The sequence below is a fragment of the Grus americana genome, chromosome 8, assembly GCF_028858705.1.
Source record: "Grus americana isolate bGruAme1 chromosome 8, bGruAme1.mat, whole genome shotgun sequence".
NCBI classification, from domain to species: Eukaryota; Metazoa; Chordata; class Aves; order Gruiformes; family Gruidae; genus Grus; species Grus americana.
This window is the reverse complement of record NC_072859.1, coordinates 5,048,133-5,072,192: the sequence shown is the minus strand read 5'-3', so window position 1 is coordinate 5,072,192 and position 24,060 is coordinate 5,048,133. Positions and strand designations below refer to the sequence as shown.

General features: G+C 42.1%; 3 protein-coding genes across 6 annotated transcripts in view; 1 reads left to right on the top strand and 2 right to left on the bottom strand.

Moving 5' to 3' along the window:
- Positions 1-6,740, bottom strand: part of TNN (tenascin N) — a 31,808-nt gene extending 25,068 nt beyond the window's left edge. For 2 of the 4 annotated variants that reach the window (XM_054834148.1, XM_054834149.1), the window contains exons 1-3: positions 6,632-6,740; positions 4,931-5,006; positions 4,119-4,251 (exon numbers count right to left, since the gene is read on the bottom strand). The gene's annotated coding sequence lies outside the window, so the exon portion shown is untranslated. Of the gene's footprint in view, positions 1-4,118; positions 4,255-4,907; positions 5,007-6,631 lie in introns of all 4 variants that reach the window. The other 2 variants (XM_054834150.1, XM_054834151.1) reach the window with 2 other exon arrangements.
- Positions 6,741-6,843: 103 nt separating this feature from the next.
- Positions 6,844-10,039, top strand: MRPS14 (mitochondrial ribosomal protein S14). Its single transcript, XM_054834175.1, has 3 exons — positions 6,844-6,970; positions 7,300-7,458; positions 9,539-10,039. The coding sequence occupies exons 1-3, from the start codon at positions 6,926-6,928 to the stop codon at positions 9,719-9,721; spliced, it is 387 nt and encodes a 128-aa protein (XP_054690150.1). The 5' UTR covers positions 6,844-6,925; the 3' UTR covers positions 9,722-10,039.
- Positions 10,040-10,045: 6 nt separating this feature from the next.
- CACYBP (calcyclin binding protein) lies at positions 10,046-17,071 on the bottom strand. Its single transcript, XM_054834176.1, has 6 exons — positions 16,918-17,071; positions 16,188-16,380; positions 15,413-15,509; positions 14,707-14,806; positions 13,308-13,402; positions 10,046-11,490 (listed from the first exon to the last, which is right to left on the bottom strand). The coding sequence occupies exons 1-6, from the start codon at positions 16,936-16,938 to the stop codon at positions 11,331-11,333; spliced, it is 666 nt and encodes a 221-aa protein (XP_054690151.1). The 5' UTR covers positions 16,939-17,071; the 3' UTR covers positions 10,046-11,330.
- Positions 17,072-24,060: the final 6,989 nt, after the last annotated feature.

Below are 24,060 nucleotides of genomic sequence, written 5' to 3'. Positions count from 1 at the left end.
TTGAGGGATTTCAAGTTTATTTTGCTTTGACTCAATTATCTGATTTATTACCTCAGCATTGGCAAGGTTCATTTAGAAGCTACTAGAGCAAATCTGTTAACACATGGAGTGAGAGGATGTGTTGTAAACCAATTCATTTTCCTGTACTTTTGATTTCAAAAATATTCCTCCTTTCCTACCCTGCATATATAAATAGGAAGAGCTTGTTTTCAGGCTGATGAAGTCTCAGAACTAAGACTTCAAAATAAAGAAATAAAATATTACTGTTTAACTGCGCTGACATTTAGAGGTCAAAACTGAAATCCAAACATTTAGTTGAAAGTCTTCAGGTAAAGTCTTTAACAGAAACAAAACTGTTCGCTGTAAAAGTTTTATACCGTCAACCAAGTAAGAATTTTGGACTTAAGAAATGAACACCTCATAGACAAGAATAGCAGGAAGGAAGAAACTGAACAAACATGGGAGGAAGGATAAAATGTAAAGTTAGAAACCTAAATTTATCAGTTGGCTTGTTCAATGTTACAAATAATTTTGGCATTAATGGTAGATGTCAATCCGTACAGGAGGTGATATATACTTGGTTAAATACTTACAAATTTCATATCACAGGATGCAAATACAAAATGCCACCATATGTGACTTAGTAAGCAGTCATGTTATTCATTGCACAAGCAGAAGAAAAAAAAAAAAACATTTTAAAGTGCTAAATTAGGTAACGTGATAACTAGAAACCATTTGGCCAATATGTATCCATAGTAACAGCACATCTGAACACATATAACAGTGCTGCCCCAGATAACACTCTTTGAAGTAACAGAGGACTTTACTCCTAAAGAATCATCCTAAGTTTTCGGCTCCTCTGCTATTCCCATTATAATCACATTTCTCAAAGTCATACAATGCTGGGTTATGATGAAAATTAACTGCTTTGTGAAACATCCCTAGATCTGCCTTCTCGTAACTATCTCCCAAAACTCTGGAAAAATCCCTGCCATTAAATTCATGCCCTACCGTTGGCAGCACAGCTAAAGGAAGGTGTCTTTCATGCTCAGAAACACGAGGGGTTTGTTGCTAAATAACAAAACCAAACCACATCACCATCAGAAATACATATTATACATGCTTACAGCATGTATATGTAGCATATGTGGTATATATAGCATGAGACTATATGACAGGCCACTCCAGTGCTAGCTCATCTCTCTTCAAGGAAAGTCATCACTGACATCAACCAATATGGATTTCAAGACTCAGTCTACAATTCTTTGTCTTATACAAATTAAATAAAATAAGGGAGTTATCTCTATTGCTCATTCCCAAGGAGTAATTTCTTCGGGGATTTTTTCATCCATTCAGCACTTACCTACTACATTTAACTTACAGCAAGAGAAAAGGAAGGTGGAAAAGCATGTTGCTCTGCCGAGGCAGGGCTTCTTCCCCATCTCTGTCTCCTGAGGTTTTGCAGATACCTGTTTGTGACCAAAAATGCAGCTTTTCCACCCTGACCCAGCTGCTATTCTGTTTCCCAAGACTCCCCTCAGTCAAAGGCCACAGAAACTACCTATACCTTTCTTTTTCTGCTGTGCAGCCTTCTGAAACAAATCAAGTCATAAGAGATTACTTCAGAGCTCTGAACCAATTTGATGTCTAAATTCTACAGATTCTCACCATAGTCCACTGCAGGAAACCCCCAAAAACTTTGTTTTTTTGGTTTTACTTCCAATCCCCTGGAGATGAAGACCCCAAACTATACCTAACACACACACCCCCTCCAGCCAGACACACACAAAATCCCTTCTCTCAGCACCAAGTGCTGAATAGCATTCTGTTCTAACATGATGTCATTGCTAATTAGGGCTTCGTGGGAACCACAAATTGATCTCAGATTATTTTCCTGGGCCTGGAGATCATTCAGGAGGAAAAACTCCCGAACATAAGCATTTCTGTCAAGCATAATGAAAGAGGAGGACAGCTTTTTTGGCTTCCTCATCATGTAATAAAGACATTTTCCCCGCTATTAAAAAAAAGTGGGTTTAACTGATTCTTCATGGAGAGTATCACGTCATAACATATAGCTAGCAATAAGAGCTTTTTAGGGAAATGATTCATTTAGGAAAGAATGCCTAAGAGTCAGATCTACTAGGCACAGAATATTGTCCTAAGGAAAGGGATGGAAGAAGCCCTTGCTCACATCTTTTCAGCCTTTGCAAGAGGAAAGCACGGGATGATCAAAGCTGGAGAGAACATAGTGTATTTATGCGAAAGACTCCAATGATCTAATTCTGCAAGTCTTTTTCCATCCTACAGGTCAGTGCTTGAAGATTTGTGGTATAGGCCTTTGCAGTATTATTTTCTGCTAGTACCCCGACAGCCCTAGGAGATGCATGACTGGAAGCTGCTTCTATCAAGGCAAGAACTGATAAAGACACAGATGAAGATACTTAGCAGGGTGCTGCCCTGTGGAGATGGGACTGAGGAGAGAAAGGAGGACTTGTAGTCACAGGAAGAAGAAAATGCAGGTCTAGGACAGCTCCAGGGTTGCAGAAAAAGAAGAGAGAATTATAAGATCGAAGATTGAGAAATGGGGCAGAGTAGAATACGTACATATCCAAGCAGCAAGAGTTATACAACACAACACTAGAAGCAACATACATTAAAATTGAAGAAAAACAAACAGAAAAAAAGGAGATGCAGTAAAAGGAGCCATGGGCTGAGACTTGTGCTTTCCAAGTACCAAAGGAGAAGTGCATTTTGCAATTTTTCTAAGCACAGCATTTTCCACGCTAGGGCTAGAACAGAAGCCGCCAAGTTGTACCACAGTACTAGAGACATGAGAATTGGCAGTTACCTAACTGCCAAGTTCGAAAATTGGCATGTTTAACCATCCTAAAGTCAGGGGAGGTTTCTTGAGGAACACAAGAGGAATAACAAATGTTAGAAGACATGTCAGAAAGTCCTTAGCAAGTTCACAGAAGTGCTGCTGATATCCAAACAACCATCACCTACTTGAATAATTCTCCAGAAGAGCAGGAACAGATCTGTCTGACCAACACTAGGAAGGTAGCATTCAGGCTCAAGAGACACCAGCATTACGAGTGATAGATATTTATCATGTGCTCTGCCCTCAAATGGGTGTTGTCTGTAGAATGCCTTACAGTTTAAAACATGGAGATGACAATGCGGGAGCAGGGGAGTGCATAGCAGCAGCATGTGGAGAGAAGCAAGTGCACCTGCAGAGGCACATGGCAAAGCTGTGTTCTTAGATACAGAAGATAACGTAAGCAGCACAGAAGTTAATAAACAGCTTATTGCTGAGTAAGTGAGAATACAGTTGTGCCCCTTACAGCCTGCCATACTTTTAGCAATAAAGAATGGCACATATCACTATCACCAAAGAGCGGAACTGAGTCACAGGGCTACTATTTCTGTTGGTATTCTGACAAAAATGAAGGACGGTCAAAACCCACACAAAATGGTGGTACTTCTACTAAGTTGCTAAGAATCCCAGACCATTTTCCTTCTGCTTTACATATTTTTCTTGGTGAAGCATTTGACTGAGACAGGCTAGTAATTTTACAGACTTTCCATAAGTGTAATTTAGCTTAACCAATTGGATTATTTGTCTTTATTTTCCATAGTGAAATTATTCTGCTGTTCCAAACCTCATCTACTTTAGAAAGCTCTGCATATAAAATACATCCTCCAGCAAGATCTCATGACAAAAGGAAGGGTTTTTAAAACTGTCACACAGAAATCAGAGCCTACAATGGAAGTTGCCAGGAACAAACATTTGAAAATAATTACCTTCTAGGTTAAACCCTGGCTCCATTAAAGCCAGTAGCAAAACTCCCACTTACTTTAGCAGATAGGTGATTTCATATGGTTGGAGGAGACAACCCGCAAAAGCTTAAGCCCTGCAAACTGGAGTGACATTAAATGCTACTATGCATTTTGCAATAATAATACAGGCCCACAATACAGGATTATTGATGTTTGTGTAAGGCTTTCAAAGCCTTGGAGGGCATCTGCTACAGGAAGTCAGAGAGAGATCGGCTGGGTTTTTCATTCAGAACAAACAACAGGAATCTCAAGGAAAATAAAAAATACTTTTCTCTTACCTTTCAAGTACTCTCAGCTGTCTGGTTCAGAGCCCTTCTGATACAGCCACCACTTGCAAAGGTAATTTGAGCAAGCTGAAAGGTCCCCAAATCCTCTCCTCTTCCCAGTCCAGCTGCAAACCAGCACCCGTCCCTGCTGAATTTAAGTCCTCATGGACCAGATGAAAGGAACCAATAGAGGCCATGGGGTGTTTCCCTCCCACAGACTGCCTATGGAGCATGCTGGGTTTGGGAGCAATTCCCCCACCCGGTAGCAATTTTGCACACCAGCAGAAACCATTTCCTATTCATTTTATGTTCTGCTTCCAGTCAAAAGCCAGGAAGTCTTTCCAGCCCCATAAATCCAGCAGCAAACATCCCAGAATTATCACAGAGACCCACGTATTGAAAAGCACGTTTGAAGTATTAATAGTGTGAAATTTGGGTGGGGTAACATAGAAAACAAAAATAAAATGCCTTTTAAAACTCGGAGTGGTTAAACACAACATTGCACTTATCTAGCACAATACTTTAAAAAAATCCTCAAGAACTTAAGAGAAAGCAAATTATGTGTTGTAGGCATTTTTAAGGTACCCGCATGATTATTTTAACCATGTGCATTATTAGGCCCAGTTTTTAGATAACGAACTGTCTCAGATTCTGCCCAGTTGCTTCGCTTTACTGCAACCAGAAGCCGTGCTGAGGGAGCTGAAGAAGGCAGCAGCCTAAGGGCTATCAACACGCATCATTAGCCCTTGCCAGTCTCAGTTGCTGCAACAGAGGGGGTGAAGTTAAATACAACATGCTTACCACACCAAACACTGCTAACTCACACCAGGGCTCTGTGTTTTCTTTCTCAGTTTGTACTTTTTAAAGCTGTAAGCACCAAACACTCTGTCCAGGGCAGCCCTGTTACAAAAAAAGGGAAAGATAGTGGTGCAAGGTAAGACGCATGGTCCCACCTCCACAACTAGGTGATGCTCTTGAGCAAACCCTGGCTGAAGAAATAGTTCTTCCCACACTCCCTGGTTCCTCACTCATCTGGACCATCTAACAGACAGAGACACCCAGGGGAAGTGGAACAAAATATTGAAGAAACAAATGCATGCTCTAACATCCAAACCCCCTTCAATCCTATCCGGCTCCCTACTTTATTTGCTCTGCTGATATTCTACAGATTGTTTTTACCAGCTGGAAAGCTACAAAAATAGCAAGTTATAGACAATAACATCAGGCAACAAAGCTTGAAATTCTCTCCCTGCAAACACCTGAAACCTACTTTCAAGCTCATGACGCATCAACACACCACATCAGTGGGAAGCACAGTGGCAAACAGCCTGAGAAGCAAAGGGCTCACAGAAGGGTTGCAGCCCCCAGGCTTTGCAGGCTGAGCCCTTTCTGCTGCTGCAGTTTCCCCCCACAGACAGACCCTCACACAAGTTTAGGAGCAGCTTTCCAGCTTGTCCGAGCTGGACAAAGGGAGCACAGAGAGATGAGAAATGAGGCCTGCGAGAAGCAGCTCACCTCTGCATGGCTCATGAGACCCATCTAAAGCAAGGAGAAGTAAAAATAGCTATCCCTCTGTGCCAGTTTAATGCTCTGCGTAACAGATATTAGTGGTTTCAGCTTGGCACATCCACAGGACAAAAACCTCCAGGGTAGTTAACACCTGGATTGGCAAGGCAGCCAGAAACTGAACAGGCTGTGGAGAATTAACCACTTTACCAGCACCAGAAGTGGTCTCTTTCCACTGATGACCATCACCTGCACCATCAGCCTAGGTGGGTATGTGGCTGTGGAAGTTGTTGCTGCTGACTGCAGTGTGGATAATAAAATTTGACTGCATTAGCCTGCTTAGTCTGGCCACTTCTTCCAGACTGCACCTAGGTACTTCAGGACTGGTGTAACGCACCAAGCGTTTAAGTAAAATTTCTGGCACGCAGACAACAAGCAGCATGACAAACTGAGGGAGAATCGAGGTTCTCGCATTACTTTTTGGATATAGCTAACAAGCCGATATGAATGGAAAAAATAATCAAAATTATTAATTCAACATCGAAACGTTAATAGATGTTCTCCCTGAAATCAGGACATAGACTTATTTTAAACACCACCTAAGTGAACTGCCAGTCAGCAGAACAGGACAGTTTACCTCACAAAACAATAGGGCAACCAAGAACAACAGAAGCAGAATTTCCCATATATTTTTCAGTTTTATGATGATTGTACAATTTTGTCTGTAAAAGGTTGTAACTTACCCAAAATTTATGAGTGGAAAAAAAATGCAAAACGCTGATACAAATTTAGGATTAGACCTAGATGATAAGCAATGGGACAAAGACACTCTTAAGAAACAAAGCCAAGCCCACATTTAGGAAAGCAGCTGGCAGATAACCTAATACACAGCAACGGCAGGCACACAGGACAAATGTGCTTTTCCGGACAGGGACCCCACAACGCGGCATGATGCCTCTGAATCACATTTTCCTGGTGGGACTCTTTCCCTCTCATTTTTACAGACTTTCCTCTCCAACCTGCAATCCTTTTGGTCCACCCAAAGTCGGATCCTGAGGTTTCTGTGGAAGATGCCAGCTCCCTCTAATGAAGGATGGTCAGCCACCGAGGCTGACATCAGCACCGGGATACACAACACAGCCCTCTAAAGCGGTTTGGGTTATTTTATTTTTATTTTATTTTCCGTCACTGGAAATAGAGTTTCACTGTGAAAGGACGGACGAGAAGGGCGGGATCTCCCCAGACCCGCTACGGCCGTGCCCGCTCAGCCGGCCCGGGCGCATGCGCGGTTCCCCCCGCTGCGCACCGAGAAAATGGCGGCCTCCGCGCTGGGCTGGGTGCTGCGGACCGCTCGGCAGGTGAGCCCGGCTCTCTCCCTCCCTGTTCCCCTTCAGGGCCGGGGAGCGGGCAGGGTCCGGCGGGGGAACCTACGGGGTTTGTCAGGTCGCTAGGGGAGGCGGCGGCCGGCCCAAGCCGCAGGAGGATGGATGTAACCGCGGGTTCCTTGCTGGGTTCTGTGAACTGAACTGGCTCACAGGCCGCGTTTCTTGAGCAGGAGCTGCGCGGCAAGGAAGTAATTTGTAAAAAAATCTTTCAAAGGCACGTTTATGGGGAATAGTTCATACTTGAATTGGGCAAACTGTGCGTGCAACAGGTGGGAATTATAAACTTAATTTTTTTTAATTAGGTTCTCCCCTCATCCTGCACAAGGCAAGTGCGGAGCTACTATGTGGACTGGAGGATGCTGCGGGATGTCAAGAGAAGGAAACTGGCGTATGAGTACGCGGACGAGAGACTGCGGATCAACGCCATCCGGAAGAACACCATCCTTCCCAAGGAGCTACAGGTACAGGGCAGCCACCCCAGGTCACACGTGCTTGCCTTTCCCTAACTCCCAGGCTCAGAATCACGTCATATTGCATAGTGACCGCTAGCACCCAGGCACCTTCAGGGCCTTAGCTTTTTGGGGGTGTTTACTATAACAGTGTTTCTCCTGACAAGAGGTTGGTTGGTGGTTTGGGTTTGTTGGGTTTTTTTTAAACCAGTGCTTCTCATGTAAGTAGCATCTGTAACACTACATACAATGAAATCTCTTTTTATTCTCTCACAGCTGTCAATAACATACATTCAGAAAGCTATTTTCCTTATATTCTTACAATACAGGATATGATATGGTTACTTTTATAGTTTCCTAAATAACCTTTAGATTTTTTTTGCTCTTACATTTATTTAAAAACCTGGAAGCCTGATTCAGCCAAAACCACCCATTTGTTCAATTAGAAATTCAATTTGTTCAATTAGAAATTTGTTCAATTTTACTCCTTGCCTGAGCTACAAACACGTAAAAGCTGCATCAGATCTGGATGTTAGATGTATTCTTAAAAATGCATATATTCATTGCCCTGCTCTCAGCCTTCGTTACTAAGCATTAAAAACATTTACAAATATCAGAAATATTCCTGTACGTATTTAATCTGGCCATGCCTAGTTCTAGTGATATCCTTTCATGTTTAAAATCTTGGGAGAGAAAGTGTACGAATCTGTTTATATATATAGACTTTACCATTCTCTTGGCAAGTCTAGTCTGTGTCAGATGTCCTCACAGGGGAAAAAAAAAAAAAAATTGCAGCTGGCTTTGCTTTTGGTATTCCTCAGCTGCTTTTATCACCTTTTGAAGTCACTCATTCATAGCAGCAGTTAGAATGAAGAAAAAGACTCCAGGAGAGTAACTTTTTCCTCCCCTACAAAATGTTATTTGGGCTCCAAATTTAAAGTATTAAAAAGTTACGAGTTTTCTCTGAAAGCATAGGGTGTTTCTGAATAAAATCCTAGGAATTAAATAGCTCCAAAAATATAGGTAGCTCTGTATGCACAGATAGATGTACAACTGGACAAAACCAGTAACCTGCAGCATGTTTTGAAGACAAGAAGTCCTACTGACCTTGGTGTTACTGAAGCTGAAGGTCACGTTGCTGCTGTCTTGATGCCATCTTCCTTTGAAGGCGAACATTCCTTTAGAAGATAGCCTTACACTACTGCTTTTCAGTACTCCTGCAACATAACGGGATTTTGTAGTCCAGCTTCAGACCTTCCTTTGACCTCCAACCGTGACTTCCTAACATGACTGAACACAGGATTCTTTGAGCCCTTCTGTCCTTCAGAAAATAGCGAGGAATGCTGCAGGTAGGGACGCTTACCTAGCCTCAAGTGAGTTCCTTTAGGCTGCATTTCCTTGCTGAGCTCACTTGTTCTTCTGACACTTCAATTGCTGCTACCTGGTGCTTCCTGAAAACTGTTGAGCTGTCTTGTTGTATGTAGAAAAACCTTTCTTAAGCTTTCTCATTAGAGCAGAGACACCTTGACTTGTCCTCCTCTGGCTGTAACTCCTTCCCATACATACTCTGAGATCCCTTCTACTGACATCAAAGCATGTTACCTGGCAAGGCAGTTAATAAGGAACATATATTTAAGCTCAGCTCATCTTAAAGGACTAACCCACCCTACAAGAGGGAGAAAGCTAAGTGGATTTTGACCAACTATAATTACTGGCTTGAGGTTGTTCAGTGTGTAATAAGGTTAAATTTTGGGTCTCTTAAGGACTAACCCATCCTACAACGTGGATGCAGACAAGCAGATTTTGACCAACTATAATTACTGGCATGAGGTTGTTCAGTCTGATCTAATAAGAGTAACTTTGGGGTCTCCAAGTGGATCGCTTTACATTCACTGTTAGGATGCCCAGAACGAAAGGGTCAAGCAAGACAGACAAGCACAAGTTCCTTGTCAAATAGCAAATCATACTCATGAGGTGGTAGAGAAGCTTGTGGTGGTACCTACTCTACAGCTGGATTTTGATGTCTGGCAATAAGCCCCCTGAAAATCCTGGGGAGCACAGATGAACTCTATGCTGTGGTCTTCTGTTTTAGGAAGTGGCTGATAAAGAGATTGCAGACTTGCCCCGGGATAGCTGCCCTGTGAGGATCCGAAATAGGTGCGTCCTGACATCCCGCCCTCGGGGGGTGAAGCGGCGTTGGAGGCTCAGCAGAATTGTTTTCCGCCATTTTGCTGACCATGCTCAGATGTCCGGGATACAGAGAGCTATGTGGTAGATCACTGCATGGATATATATTCAGGCAGAAAACACAGAACAGGCTCAGCTTGTGTGTTTGAGTAATTAAAGCGAGACAGTCCTGTCTAAGAGTGCAACATCAATATCAAACTAATAAGGGAAGGATGACAAACCATGTCATTCATTAAACTCTCTTACTAGATTGCGATTGGTATCAGCTAACTGACAAGAAGCAGCATAATTGCGCTAAGCTGGTCTCTAGGAGAGGCTGTTTTATTTTGAGGAAAAAAAATAAATCACTACCCAGTTGTTGCAGAACTAAGATGAAGTTTGTCAGAAATAAAGACATACAGCACAAGGCTCATTTAAGCAGGTTTTTTGCTACCACACGATAAGTTCACCATGGTAATTTGGTTAAAAGCATAAATTAAATTGTACAACAGGGCAAAGTAGTATTCTGCCATGAACAAGGATGAGCACGAACTGAAAATAAAACATGGCCTCAAGTTTAGATACTCTTGCTATGTAAACTTAATATATGTATATTAACAAGCAGACAAAGTGGATAAAGGACCTGTTAGAAACTACAATGTACTAGTATTTATCTCCTGCTTGTAGTGCAGTGATTGGTTTAACACTTTAGGAGAGACATGAGAAGGAAGCAGGAAGGAAATGCCAATAGCAACAAGCCTGCAACGTTTGCCCAGTACTCTTCAAAGCAGGGCAAAGACAGGGAAATGGCTACTCTGTCCCCCTCCCTAGCAGGGGGGCACTGAGAGGCTGCAATAAACACACTGAGTAAAATTCCACTGCTGCCAGCTGGAAGACACACATGCAGCAAACTGACAGCAACCCATCACCCTCAGCTGAGGCAAAGTTTGGAGTATTGGCTATCTCAGTATATTTCTTACTGTTACCTTAAAACCCCTGAAAGTTGCTAGGAGAAAACAGAGCTTGTCTCTGTCTTCCTCATATACTGCTAGAGCCAGGGCGAACTCACTGTCCAGCATCAGCGGCTCACTGCCCTCCTGTGACTGATGCCACCTCAAAGACACCTCAAGGTCACAGTTAGCATAGGTGCTAAAAAGCTGGTTTCATTTTGAAAATTAAACTGGTTAAACAGCCAGCAATTAATTTCTGAGAGTAATCATTAAATTTGTATACCACAGGATTAACACCATGTTGTTGCCGCTCAACTATCAAGTGCTTGAAATAGTGGTTCTACCTTCAGCATTTCTCCCTTTGTGACATGCTTTACAATTCAACATACTTTCCCACATTTGATAAAAAAACCCACACCACATGTAGTGAGCATGACATTAGCCCCCAGCTGTCACTTCCAACAGAGAGGCTGTGACCCATCCTAGTTTAGGATTCCTTTTCCTTTACATATTCTCGGTTTCACAACACTCTTCACTCATCTGAGATGCTTTTTCAAGGAGGGGTGAGGATATACCTACACTCTTCAGGAAATGGTGAACCACTTGACTGAAGTAAATGCTTTATAAGCTATTTTATTTAAATATTTTCTCCAACCTGAAATGGAAAATGACTGTCTTTGCTTGGAAGAAGGTTGTGTAAACAATGATCTTTGCAGCACAGCATGTCTCACATGGAAGATCAGTATTAAGGCGGCCCTTAGAGTACTTTCAAATATCCATTGGTATGTCCCCTTTGGATTGCTTTTCTCTGCTTTCAACCCAGGCCTTGTTGATGGTGCGCTTCATTTCGTCATCCCCTTCTGCATACATCTTTTTTAAAAGGTTCATAAGCCCTTCACTAGGATCCGAGGTGTCGTAGGCAGCCTTCCTGCAAGACACATACATATGAGAAGATCAGGTTTAATTCTGTGCAAAAAAATAAGTGCTAATATTTGTTTGAAACATCCTGGTAACAGTGAGGATTTTGCTTTGGCAAAGTCTTTAGACCCTGGCAGTCTCAGTCAGCTTCTAAGTAGGGAGAATCCCAGACAGTACCTCAAAGTAAGTGCAAGTTGAGTAGTATACCTAGAGCTGTCCCACTAAGGATGACTGCATTTTGCAGTAAACATGACCTGGGAAGCACCACCCAAAACTAATTTTAGGAAGCAGGAGTGGAATATAACAGACACAGTGCCAATATCTGCCTGTGCTATGACATGACTAAAAATAGAAAAAACAACCATACTGTGCTCTTTGAACTGTCCACATTCACAACTCAAAAGGCATTTTCCACTTCCGATATTTCAGATTATCTCCAGAGGTTAACGGACTCATTTTTAACACCTTGCATTTCAAAGCAATTTTTCTCAGTTTAAGAAGCCAGCCGACAAACTGCCACCCACACGATAAGCTCCTGGGTACGACGTGCCCCATATCACCAAACTGTACGTAATGCTCTCTCTGGCAAAACTGCTTCTCTCTATCCTGTTCTCTAAAACTCTCTAGGTGCAGCTGCAGGCTGCCTGAAAAACATGCAGATCAAAATAAGTCAGCAGAGGGAGCAAGTTCCCCAAGCACAGGGCTAACCACTGCTATCACAGACCTCAGCACTGGGAAGCTGGGAGGTTTCTGAAGCCACTCCTTTGCCATACTGTAAATCCTCAACATTTTGAATAAGGTGACAATACTAATCATGACAGGCTGGGCAGAGGCAGGACTCTGTGCGCAAGGTACAGGTTTAACAAAATGACCGTGTTCCTCCAACAACCTGCATTTAGTAGTCAAGTCACCTTCTCTTAATCTCCAGTGGTGTCATTTGAGAGGGGAAGGTAGTTTTGCACTAAATTCTTATGCTTAGTTAGGACTAATCAGTTTTAGCAAATCATCCTATAAACATACACAAAATGAATAGTTGTTGGCAGGCATAACTTTCTCAAAAGTGAGCATTTCCACGCTGCAAGGTGGGTATATACATTCTCTTCTGGTAAATATGTGTGTGTGTTGTAAAATAATATAAAATTATTCTATGATATACTATATTTTTATATATATATATAAAAAAATGTCTCGTCCCCATGTGTTTCCTGCTGTAATTTACCACCCTCATATATCCGGTGTGTGAGCTGCTTGTAGGATTGCTCCCAGGCACCTGAAGTGACACAAATTAGCTTGAGACTTTGTATAATGATCTAGGTAAGCAAAGACCTGTTTTGCCAAAAGGACGCTGGGATTTTTGGGCAAGCACTTCACACAGAGGCAACAAAATAATAATTGGTTTGACCAGCATAGCTGCAGGGAATAGATACGTATTTCTATATAATATACACTTAACCTAGAGCAGTTTTTGCAATGAATGCAGCTATCAAAACATAAGTGAATCTTTAATTGGTTGATTACCTTTAGCACTCTCACTGCAGCTCTTATCTATCGTATTTCCTATGATGCGGCCTTCATCATTAGCAATAAGCCAGCGGAAGAGTGGCAAATGGCCGCTCAAAGTGTCTCCTCCACTGCCAGTCCTACTAGTACCAAAAAAAATTCCAAATCTAATGATTTTCAAACACCTTAAAGGTTCGTCTCCCAGAACAGGGATTCTCACCGTGTGACTGCACAGTCAGTACAGTACAGATCTGCTCTCCTGGCAGTCCTAAAGTCATTTGGAGAACAAAAAATGGAAAAGGAGACAGAGGGTTGAAGGGCACTTACTCCTTCTCTTTGCTTTCTTTTTCCACTTGAGTGAGACATTCCCATTTTTCCTCCCGCTTCTTCCTACACATCACAAGGACCATATCTGTCTTTATCTGTATGGAGAACAGCAAGGCATGAATTTAGAATACTTCATAAAGGGATGCTAGTCATAACCACAATGAATAAAATTAGCTTATTACATAAACCTTTTTCTATACTCACAAATTCTTGAAACATTTATCTCTGCTATTGATTATGTAGCACATAGGAATTATAGTATGTACTCAACTTCAGGGTACAAAGTATTAACCTCATTGTAGACAATTTAAATGGTGTGATTAACATAATTCTAGTACAATACTATAGTACCAATACAGAAGAACACACAGTACTCCAGAAACACCATTCAGGGATTCTCAGGATGCTAAAAGTACCCAGGACTGTCAGGCAAAGGGTGGCTATATTTACGAAACTTCTCCAAGAATACCAAGTTCAGGTAGAAGCTCTCCCAATTTATTTCTCTAAGGATAAGAAACTATTTTAGGGCATTGCTTAATCTTGCAATATGTTTGCAAGTTACAAGTAAAGCCTGTTTAATTGCAACCCTGACCTAAATTTCGCAAAGAACTCCTGCGTGCCACAGCAGCCAAGAGTCTGCTGGAGCTTTAGCTTAGCAAGTACGTGACCACGGCTCGCTTTTATGCCATGTTAAAAATCACCAGAGCATCACCCTCATTTATTTCAGTTGTTTTAATTTTACACTGTCCTAGTTTTAGGGCAATTTCAAATTGCACCATCTTTTCTTTACCTCTGATGTCACTACGTGCAGCGCACAACTGCACAGAAGGTGCACAAGGTATTTGAGACACCCCTAAGTGCAGAAAGATGCTATGAGTAGCAGAGTACAGACACTATTACCAGTTGCAGCCAGCAGCAGTAAAGTGTTGCTAGTGTTCCAATTCTGGAGCAACATACCCTTACGAAGACAGAGCAGGTTTCAGAGGTTTTGCTTTGGGTATTATACTGATTTTAGCTTGCCAGTATTTCTGTCTGCTGACAATTCTCCTAGACCTTAAAACCGCCAAGAATTTCTCAGAGGTATTTTAAAAGCACAGGGATGCAAATGGATGTTTAGTGGCATTTTCTGCTTAATTATTTCTGAAATCCTGTTGGAGAGCTATTAAAAGAACGTACAATAGCCAGATGTGATCTTTTGAAATAGAAGCCCATAGATTCCAGAGAATAAGTCCCCAATTATGACAATTACAGATCAGTAAGGATCACGTTCACAATGAAGAGACTTTGCACACAGAAGGGAGGGACTGAAGGTGAGCACTGAGTCTCTTGAACTGGAGTCAGGCAATGAGCATGGTACTTTGCGAGGGACCTAAAAATCTCTAACATGAGGTGCACTGACCTTTTTGGAGCTGCCTTCCACAGAGATGGGTTTCAGGAGGTTGTTGAAGGTCATGGTGTAGTTCTTCCCATTCAGATTCTTCACCAGCAGATCAAACGACCTGGAATCAGAAAGCAGAGGTAGGAAGGGCACAAATATTCCAATCACTGTAAGACTATTGTGTCTTGCCACCAAAAGACATGTCTGAAGGCCCTTTAACAGGCATATTTCTTGGGTGAGCATGTCAGCAGGCTTGAATTACTTTTGTTCCAGGGCTATTAAATCTTCAGTTGGATTTAATACTGAGGATTTAAAAGGACTTATCCAGACTTCGCATCACAACAAATCAAGATCTTTTAGAGTTCTTTCTACCTCACTGATCTCCTACAACCTTGGAAAGGCAGATTTACTTAATGTACACTTCAGTTCTATCACCATCAAGAAACCAGGGCTAACACTACATATCCTGTGACGCATAATGAGGTGCAACAAGCATTTGCAAAATGAAAATACCCCGATAGCCTCTAAGGAGAGCTATACTTAAGGGTATGTGCTAAGTGCTACTAAAAGCTAACACTGCTCAAGTTTAAAAAAAGAAAAAAAGGGGGGGGGGGAGGAGGGGAAGGGCTGATCCAAAACAGAACTCAACACAACACATTCCTGCATTTCAAATTGTGTTCTTCACCCATGCTCTCCCCTGCGGTGGGGTGCAACAAGATGAACTCACCTCTCTGTGAAATTCACCTGCACATTCTCAGCTGGAAGCTTCTGGACTCCATTTAAAGAGATGTATATCTTAATAAACTTATCTGACTGATCCCAACCTGCAAGTGAAAAAAAAAAAAAAAATCAAGTTCTAGCTTTCCTCCATAAGCTCCACGCATTTCATTCCAACTCCCCCCACAAAGTCCCCTAGCATTGACTAGGATCTCTGCTTTATTGAAACAGTCTTCAGAGGGATAAGGGAAAGACATGAATTGTCCAAGAATAATTTGAGAGCAAAAGAACATTTTCACATGTTGCCCTGTTCCCTAATTCCTGCACATTCTGAGAAAAGCCACGTATCACCTCAAGTAAAGGAGAACAACTCTGTGCAGGGGGAGTCAGAGATAGCTGTCTGCTTTTGCTGCAGTTTCCTTGACCCACTTTTTCCCCCCCACTCTTGAGCAATTCCCTCTCACCTACATGGCAAGCAGAGAAGCCAAAGCTCAGTCTTTCATTCCTGCTAAGCACTGGGCAATGGAAAAGTACTAGCTGGTACAGCAGGGATCGTTAAAGCATCCCACCAGTGCTGTCACACAAACAGAACTAATACACACTGTGGCTGGGATGGCACAGTAAGCATTGTAGTAGTTTTTAAAGTGGGGTCTCCAGTGTGAAATAAGTATTTAAGAAGGCTTCTCTAGAACACAAAGTGGCAACTGCAACTCACACCAATGCCATCCTGCCTTCTTTTCAGAGATGCCTGAGCTCTAGTTAAGCGTTCAGAAAAATAATCCTACCATAATTGTTTATTTTCACGGTGTACCCTCCCAGTGACGACTTTTCTTCCTCTGCCGCATCTTTTGGCTTCGGTGGAGGCTGGTTCTTGATTTCTAGCTCTAGCTTGTGTTTCTCTGCCATCAGGACATCACGGAGTCGCTTCCTTGTAGCTTTCATAAGCAACTCTTTAACCTCTTCCAAATCTTTCTGTAACTGGTTTAAAAATAAAAGATCACACGTCTATATTAGATACAGGTGTTTTTACTGGAGGTTTGCAGCTGAGCTCTGTCAGTTGTGGCACTTACAAATTTCCCAAACGTAGCAGTTTCAGGTTTATCAAGTCAGTAGCTTCCTTTCCGTCTACGCACCGTTAGGCATGAAGCCATCCGTTCCTCGCTCCCTGGCCACTAACACTTTCACTTCTCCACCCGCATTATTTCTACGTTTAAGCTTTTATCAATTTAAAAACCAACAGAAACCGATAAAAGCCCAACACGTGGAGCGGCTCCCCAGTCGCTTCTGCATTACGCCCGAAGCGCACGGCACCATCTCACGGAGAGACCCCTCAGGCTGGAGGCTCCCCGCCGCCCCCCGAGCACGCAAACTGCCCGACCCCACGCCTCCCAACCGCGGCCAGGCCCACCGTCCCTCGCACCGCACGGGCCCGCTCTGGACCCCCTCTCCCCCCGGCCCGGGGTCAGCCGCCGGTTCCAGTCAGAGCTGCCGAGGGACGGGGCGGAGCCGACTCACCTCCTCGCGCGCTGCGGCCATGTCGCGTGCAGCACCCCCCCGGCGGCGGCAGCGGCTCCCGCGGCCCCTCTGGAACCTTCCGGCCTCCCGCCACGCCCACGCACCGCGGGAGCGCGCGCGCCGCGGAAGTGACGCGATACCGCCACCAGGCGCGCGCCGCGAGCCTCGCCCATTCCGTTAGGTGAGCGGAACGGCTCGTGGGACCCGCCCTGTCGCCCGCCGGCGTTGCCATGGCGACACGCAGCCAGCAGCCGCCTTGCCAGGCCGAGGGGCGGGGCCCTGAGGGGTGGGGCGGGGCGGGGCGCGCGGCCTGGCGGCCGTTAGCGGGCCGTTACTGCCGCCCTGAGGCGGCTGAGGCGGGCAGCCGGCCGCTGACAGGCCGAGCCGGTCTCCTGTGCGACGGCAGTCGTTACTCTTTCAGAGGAGACTTGCAATGACCCTCCCGAGTACTGCAACCGCCGTTGCAGGTGCCCGGGGGAAAAAAAAAAAAAATAGCGAGGTGTTTCTCGCCACCGTTACTAAATCGGTGTGCTTAACAACAACAACAAAAAGTCTGTATCCCTGGGTTCCAGGCGGGCATTAAAATTTCCCAGAGGATTAAAAAAAAAAAAAAAAGCCGTGGCAGTCTTTCTGTGAGCAGGTAAGTGGAAGAGTCAGCGTTTGCCCCCGGATGTCTTTTGTAAACAATGGAACCCAAGGCAGCATACAGCCCTTCGGTGTTTAAAAAGCAGCTTTCTCTCAAAGAGAATGCCAGTTATAACATTTATTAGTATTTATTCCAAACTGAGGAATGCCAGCTCATGCTGATTTATGGGCTTAGGTTTTTCTCTTCCTCTTCTAAAGTGAACGTGCATTATTCTGTAAAGAGGAGGGGGTTTTGCAGAGGTATGGAGAGAAGAATAGATCAGGTGAAGGTAACCAATTCACAGAAAACCTGAAGCCAAGAGTTTATGTTCAAGTCTGCATTCCACAAAGCAGTTTTAACAGACGCTGTATTGAAGTGTTTATTATAACCCTCTGGTCCAGTGTTTGAAGCTCAGCAGCTGAGAAAGAATGAGGAAAGATTTGCATACCTAACTCTGTGGTTATGTTTAATTTTCATAGGACTGAACTTCAGCCTGTCCATCTTCAGCAATAGCATTTGAAGCTGAAGATAGTCGATTTTATCTGGAAAATAGAATATGGTCAACTGAAATTTGCTTCTGTGCCATGGTTATGTAATTGGTTAAGGGCAGATGCTTATTCAGGAATTGTTTCCTTATGATCTTTCTGTTGAGCAGTCACTGAGACAAGAAAAAAAACTTTTTGTGTTTTGGTTTTTTTTTTTTTTCCCTTAGTTCCTAATCTTGGAGTTTCTCTACTCTCAGTTGTGGTCTTATATTAGGAAGTGCTCATAGTTTTAGAATTTAAATTGGTATTGCTTTGTAATTTAATTTCTGGCTAGAGGAGAAAACACTTTCACTAATACATAAATGCATTTGTAAGTGAGCCTGTATTTTTTTTTCTTGAGGTTGTTTTTTTTTTTAAGACCAGTTTTATTTTGTTTCCTTAGATCAGGAGTATTTTGGTGCCCATGGCACTTCCACTTGAGTGGCAGCTTCCACATGCAAGAGTTGTCATTCTTGTAAAAAAAAACAAGTTCCACACGGCTTTCCCTAGCATAAAGCTGCAGTAGCGTCTGGATAGAAAGAGAAGAGAGCCCAAGAAAGCCAAGTTTTCTTCTGCACATCTTTACAAGTAGTCTAGTGGCAGGCCTTCTCTCAGGGAAGAAGAATCAGTACAGTTCATGCATCAGGAGGCGGAAAAAGGAGCTAGGTTAGGATTAGTAGGCGTACTGAAATTCAGTTGCAAGATCCTGGTCTAGTCTGGCAGACAACATACAGCGCAGCATTCTCTTTAGTGCTCATCGGCTGTAAAGATGGGGGGCAAAGGATCTGAGAGGGCTTTGAAAGGATGTGGCCTCTTTATCTAGCATGTAGTAGCCATTCCTTCTGCTTCTGTCTGCAGGCACTGATAGCAGCTGATGACAAACTGGATAGTGGAGATAAATCAATACAAAACATTATGTCTGATAAATTAACTAGTTGGAAGTATTTAATCTTCAGTTTTTCTACCTCTATGCCTTCATATCTTCCCCTGACGTGCTGTGTGCTTTTCCAGTTATCTGGGAACAATGGCTGTTCATCTCAATTAATAAAACAGAAATCCCAGAGCAATTCTCACATGGAATAATGGTTTTATAAAGCATTCAGATACTTTTGACTGCTATGAATGCTGCTCTGTCCTGTTCCTGCTCAGCCATGCTTTTCTGTTACCAAAGTCAGTTTTCTGTTTCTTGCTGTCTCCTCCTGCTCCCAATGTGTCTTCCTTCAGGCATGCTGCCTCATGGCTCACTTCCCTGTTTCTTTTGTGTACTCCAGGGAAGCATGAAGCCCTTAACAGCAACTGTTGCCCCATCACCATATATATCATCAACCTTTAGGAAAAGGCTATTTACCAATATGTTCTCTGTGCTGGAAACCTCAGACTAGCATGTGGAGCAGAGGACCATGGTGACTCGTTAGCTCTCTAGCACCATGCAGAACAGGTTACCCCTTGTGAACGAGTACAAATGTGTTGGAATTATGTATGTAGCAGGCGCATCTTTTGGACAGCTTCTCTGCTGAGTCACTGTGTCCTACTGCGATAGTGCTGCTTGAAAATAACCACCTGGAGTGAACTGTATGAGAAAACCTGACACAGCAGCTGTTTATTATTGCAAACAGATTTAAGCTGTTTCTTAAGTAAATGGCTTACGAAAATAAGCACCTTATTCCCATTTTGTTTGCATTTCCATTTATTTTACAAGGCATAGTTCACACAATGATAACAAGGTACTGATCCAAACAATTCTGTAACAATTAAAAAAGTAAACATTTGTTGTGACCATGTACATTGAATTGCACTTTTAATAACAAGCATTACACTTATATTTCCATATTATACTTTATATAATACATGGATTTGTTACACAAGTACTGGCAGTACTCAATTGTTCTCAGTTGAAAGTCTGATATTGCTATCATGCTCTTCTTTCCTAACTCTTTAGGAAAACGTATTTTGCAAACTTGGGACACACCCAGATAACAAATGCAACCCCAAACCTGGAAAACTTCATTGCAATGGAGTCAGAGCTTAGAAGCTGCTCTCTGTTTTCCATGTGCTGAAGTGAATCCACCTCGAACGGCAGACTCCGAGGGATCTGGATCATGCTTGATTAGACCCTTTTCTGCATTCATGTGCCATCTTTTCCCAGTTCAGAGAAGCCAGAGAATCGTCTTCCGTGGGAAAGCAACCATTCCCAAAGCTCGAGAGAGCTCCTGGCACAGCTTTTGAAGGTGATATTGGCAGCAGTGCAAGCCCAGGGATTACTGGAAGGAGGGAATTGGGATCTGGAGAAAAATCTGAGAACATCTGCTCTTGTTTCCATTGGTAGTACCATCCATGTAATATATAAAATACAAAAATAAGAGAAACTGAAAGGAAATTAGTACAGCCCAGGATTCTGGTGGTATCAAATCACAAATGAAATTTATGATACCAAATCCTTTTGATGTATTTATCCCCTTGTAATTCAGTTTCCTATATATTATTCTATATATAAGATATAGTTTTCCAAAGATACATATATATTCCTTTACAGGTTAAATAAAAGCAAGTCCCACCGAATAAGAAAATAAGAGGAAGTAACGTCCTAATTCTCTACCCATATCTTTTTTTTCTTTTTCAGGTAAAAATAGCATGAAATACATTCAGTAGCAAAGCAGTTGGAATCCAGGAGAAATGGAGAGCCCTGTATTCCTGGAGGATTAACCTGTACGTGTTAAGTCACTATCCTGAAATACATTATGTAGACTTCTGACTCAGGAAAGATAGGATCTTGATCAATGCTGAGCAGTATTTATCCAGTTGCAAATTCTTTGAATTTCCCCAAATCCATCTATGGATTAGCCCAGTTTTAAAGGCTGCTGTGATGTATACCTAACCTAACTTGAAAGGTCCAAACTCAAGTGCCTCAGTGTCTCCCCTTAGTAGTATTACTTGGAAGGAATTAACGGGACAGCTCCCAGTAGGATATTAGCATAATAGATGGAAAAATAATTTAGTTCAAGCCTTTGTATTTGCAAGAGCAACATGATGCTGGCGCTGTGTATACTCACAGCCCTGGGTATACATGGCATTACATGTCTTGTGCAGCCACCTGTTTGCTCAACAGCCCATTCTGCAGGGTTCAGCTGTAAGGGAGCGTGCCTGTCAGCCAGAACAGCCCCTCTGTCTTGAGAGAAAAATCTCTGCCCTGATCTTCACATTCAGACAGTACCACACGCTAACATTTTCTCTCTAGCAGTTGGAAGGAAACCAGCATTGTCAGATAAGAGTGTTTCTGTTTTCGATACCAAAGGTATTTAGGCTTATTAGATTATGCAGAAGTATGCCAGCTATCCCTGAGTCTAAAATCAAAATAAGAGGTAAAGTTCTCCCACACATAAAAGTAGTTCCATGGGTTTCACTGCAACTACTTAATAGAAGGAAGGGAACAGCCCTACCTTTATCCTGTGGAGAAAGCATGACTTATGTAGCTTCCAAGTTTTGATAATTCAGTGCCAGTAAATTCAGATTTTTATTTACTCCTAAATTGCCACATTCAGTCAGTAAGTGACATCATGACTCTAAAGTCAATGGGATACTTCATGCTTTGTCAAGGGGCTGAATTCTTGCTGTTCTTGACTTTCTATCTCCCACTCCCCTTGTAAATAGCTGGTTTTATTTTGAGTTATTTCTAACACATTGCACAGATGAAAGCCTCTATCTTACAAGAAATTTCTAGGGCCAACCAAGAGAAGTCCTTTAAAATGTCTAACAAGGAAAAAAAAAATGCTTACCTATGTAAGGAATGTAACTTAGCTGTAGCAAATTAGAGAATAAACTAATTAATGGGCAGGACAAGGGTACATCTGTCAGGTGGCAGTACTGATTGCATGGCTGACTACCTTTCCTGAGACTGGTTTTACTAAACATTAATGCATATGGACCTCAGGGTTTTGCAGTTTTTTTGATTCACACCACACACAATATTTTCTATTTTATTGTTTTTAATCCTCTCTGGGTACATTTAGAATTTGTTAAACTAAGTGAAATAAGTCCTATTACTTTAGAATATTAAGTTTGATTCACAGAAATAATACAAGACTAGTTCACAGATGTACGATGTAACTAAATCAGCCTTGCTTCATTTATCCTGTAAAGTGTTACAGTCAAAGTAAAACCAACTTCTTTTTAAAGTGAAAAAAAGTATTTTTTTTTTTTTCTCCTCATATTGGGCATCTCGGGAACAGATTAGAATCCAACAAGATAAAACAGTTGTACTAAAAATATTCTTTGGAGGTTTGTCCCTAATCAAAGTAAAGGCTGTATTTCAGAACTGTGCATTCTCAATAAAATTAAACAATAAGATTTAGTTCCACATATGTATTTATAAAATTCAGATTACTTAAGTTTGATGTGGACACATAGTTTAATACGGACTCAGGAAAAAAAAATTAATCAATCCAGACTTAACGAGCTATATTAGCTGTTCCAGTGCCACAGGAAAATAACAGTTTCAGTGAGACTTTGATGATGTTTCCTGCTGAAAAGCTAAACGAGCCAGCTATCCCCAACAGATCAGTCAGTCTGGGAGACGGGTGCACATAGCTCTGTCACACACTGCTGAAGGGCTAATTAAACCCCAGATTTGTTTTCTCACAGGAAGCTAAGTTTCCCAATAGCATGTATAGTCAGCAGGTAGAATTTTAGCTTGCCTGGTTTAATCCTGCAGTCTTGCTCCTTTCCTTGTTTCTGAATTACCTTGTTTCATCAAGATGATGCCATAGAGCTATTTTCTTATTCTTTCAGTAATTTTGAGAAGACACAGTTTCCACGTAAATATTACTCTTCCAAATGCCACTGCTACAAACACTACCTTGGATCTACAGATGGAAGGTGAAAATTGTTTACTGCCTTTATGTCATTGCCAAGAGTGATAATGCAGCCGTTGCCCTCTGAATCTTTTTTTGGTGATGTAAACCAGCTTCCATCCTACAAGGTTTCAAAATCGTCATGGCTAGCAGGTAGCAAACATGGTTTTGCCACAGAAACTCAACTTGCAAAGTCAAAGAGCTGCTACACTGAGAAAGACGATGTATCAAAGCTAGTTCCATGAAACACAGTGAGCTTATTTAACAGTTCTTTTTTGATGAACTGGGGAAGTCCCACTCCCACTTGCACTCATTGGACCCTTTGAGATGATTTAAATCATTAACTTGGCAAAACACTAGTCAGGAAGGGGGGAAAATCCACCCACTTTTTTTTGTTTTTTTTTAAAATCATCTCCAGTAAGTGCCGTAACAAGGGCAGGGACACGACTGCACGACGGGGAGCTGGCAGGGTGAGATTTTTGAGCAGCACTGAGCTGTTACATTAACTCAACTGCTCAGGGAATCACAGTCTTAACCATTTTTTTGTTATTATTACTGCATTTTTCCAATCAAGGTTTTAAATCCACTTCTAAGTATGATTTAAGATAAATGAAGTGAAAAATTCGGACGTTTGTCAAACCATCAGTGTCACTCATCGGCACAGTGCTCTCAAATGTTAATAATTGGATGTATTCTTAAATGTCAGTTCAAATGTATTATGCAGTTTGTTTTAAGTGTGAAGCTGTACTGGTAAATGAATGACTAATGCTAGGTTTAGCCAATGAAGAGAATGGAAACATTTATGCAAATATTATTAGCAAGAAAGTGACCAGGGAAAAAGATCTTTGTTAATATTTGCAAAAGAAATTCCTTCTGCTTTCCCCCCCCTTTTTTTTTCCTCATTGTATTAGTATTTCCAGATAATCACTGTTCTTGCAGGTACATTTTAAAATACTAACATTTTTTAACTCCTTACTCTTAGAGAATTTTGTTGCAGGATAGTTGTGTCAGGTTAGTGATTATATTTTGATCTCTACTTCCAACAGCTGACTGCCTTTCAGAATCATTCCTTTGGCACAGGCAACATTAAATTTGTACTACCCTGTTTAAAATAATTCACAATTATGCTTGACAACAAAGCACAAGA

Bases quoted from the DNA above. Each gene is read 5' to 3' on its own strand.
- MRPS14 (XM_054834175.1), top strand. From the start codon at position 6,926: ATGGCGGCCTCCGCGCTGGGCTGGGTGCTGCGGACCGCTCGGCAG. The intron at 6,971-7,299 runs GTGAGCCCGGCT...TTTTTTAATTAG, and splicing joins TGCTGCGGACCGCTCGGCAG to GTTCTCCCCTCATCCTGCAC. The intron at 7,459-9,538 runs GTACAGGGCAGC...CTTCTGTTTTAG, and splicing joins TCCTTCCCAAGGAGCTACAG to GAAGTGGCTGATAAAGAGAT.
- CACYBP (XM_054834176.1), bottom strand. From the start codon at position 16,938: ATGGCCGCAGCGCGCGAGGAG. The intron at 15,510-16,187 runs GTAGGATTATTT...TTTCACTTGCAG, and splicing joins CGTGAAAATAAACAATTATG to GTTGGGATCAGTCAGATAAG. The intron at 14,807-15,412 runs GTGAGTTCATCT...TTCTGATTCCAG, and splicing joins CAGGTGAATTTCACAGAGAG to GTCGTTTGATCTGCTGGTGA.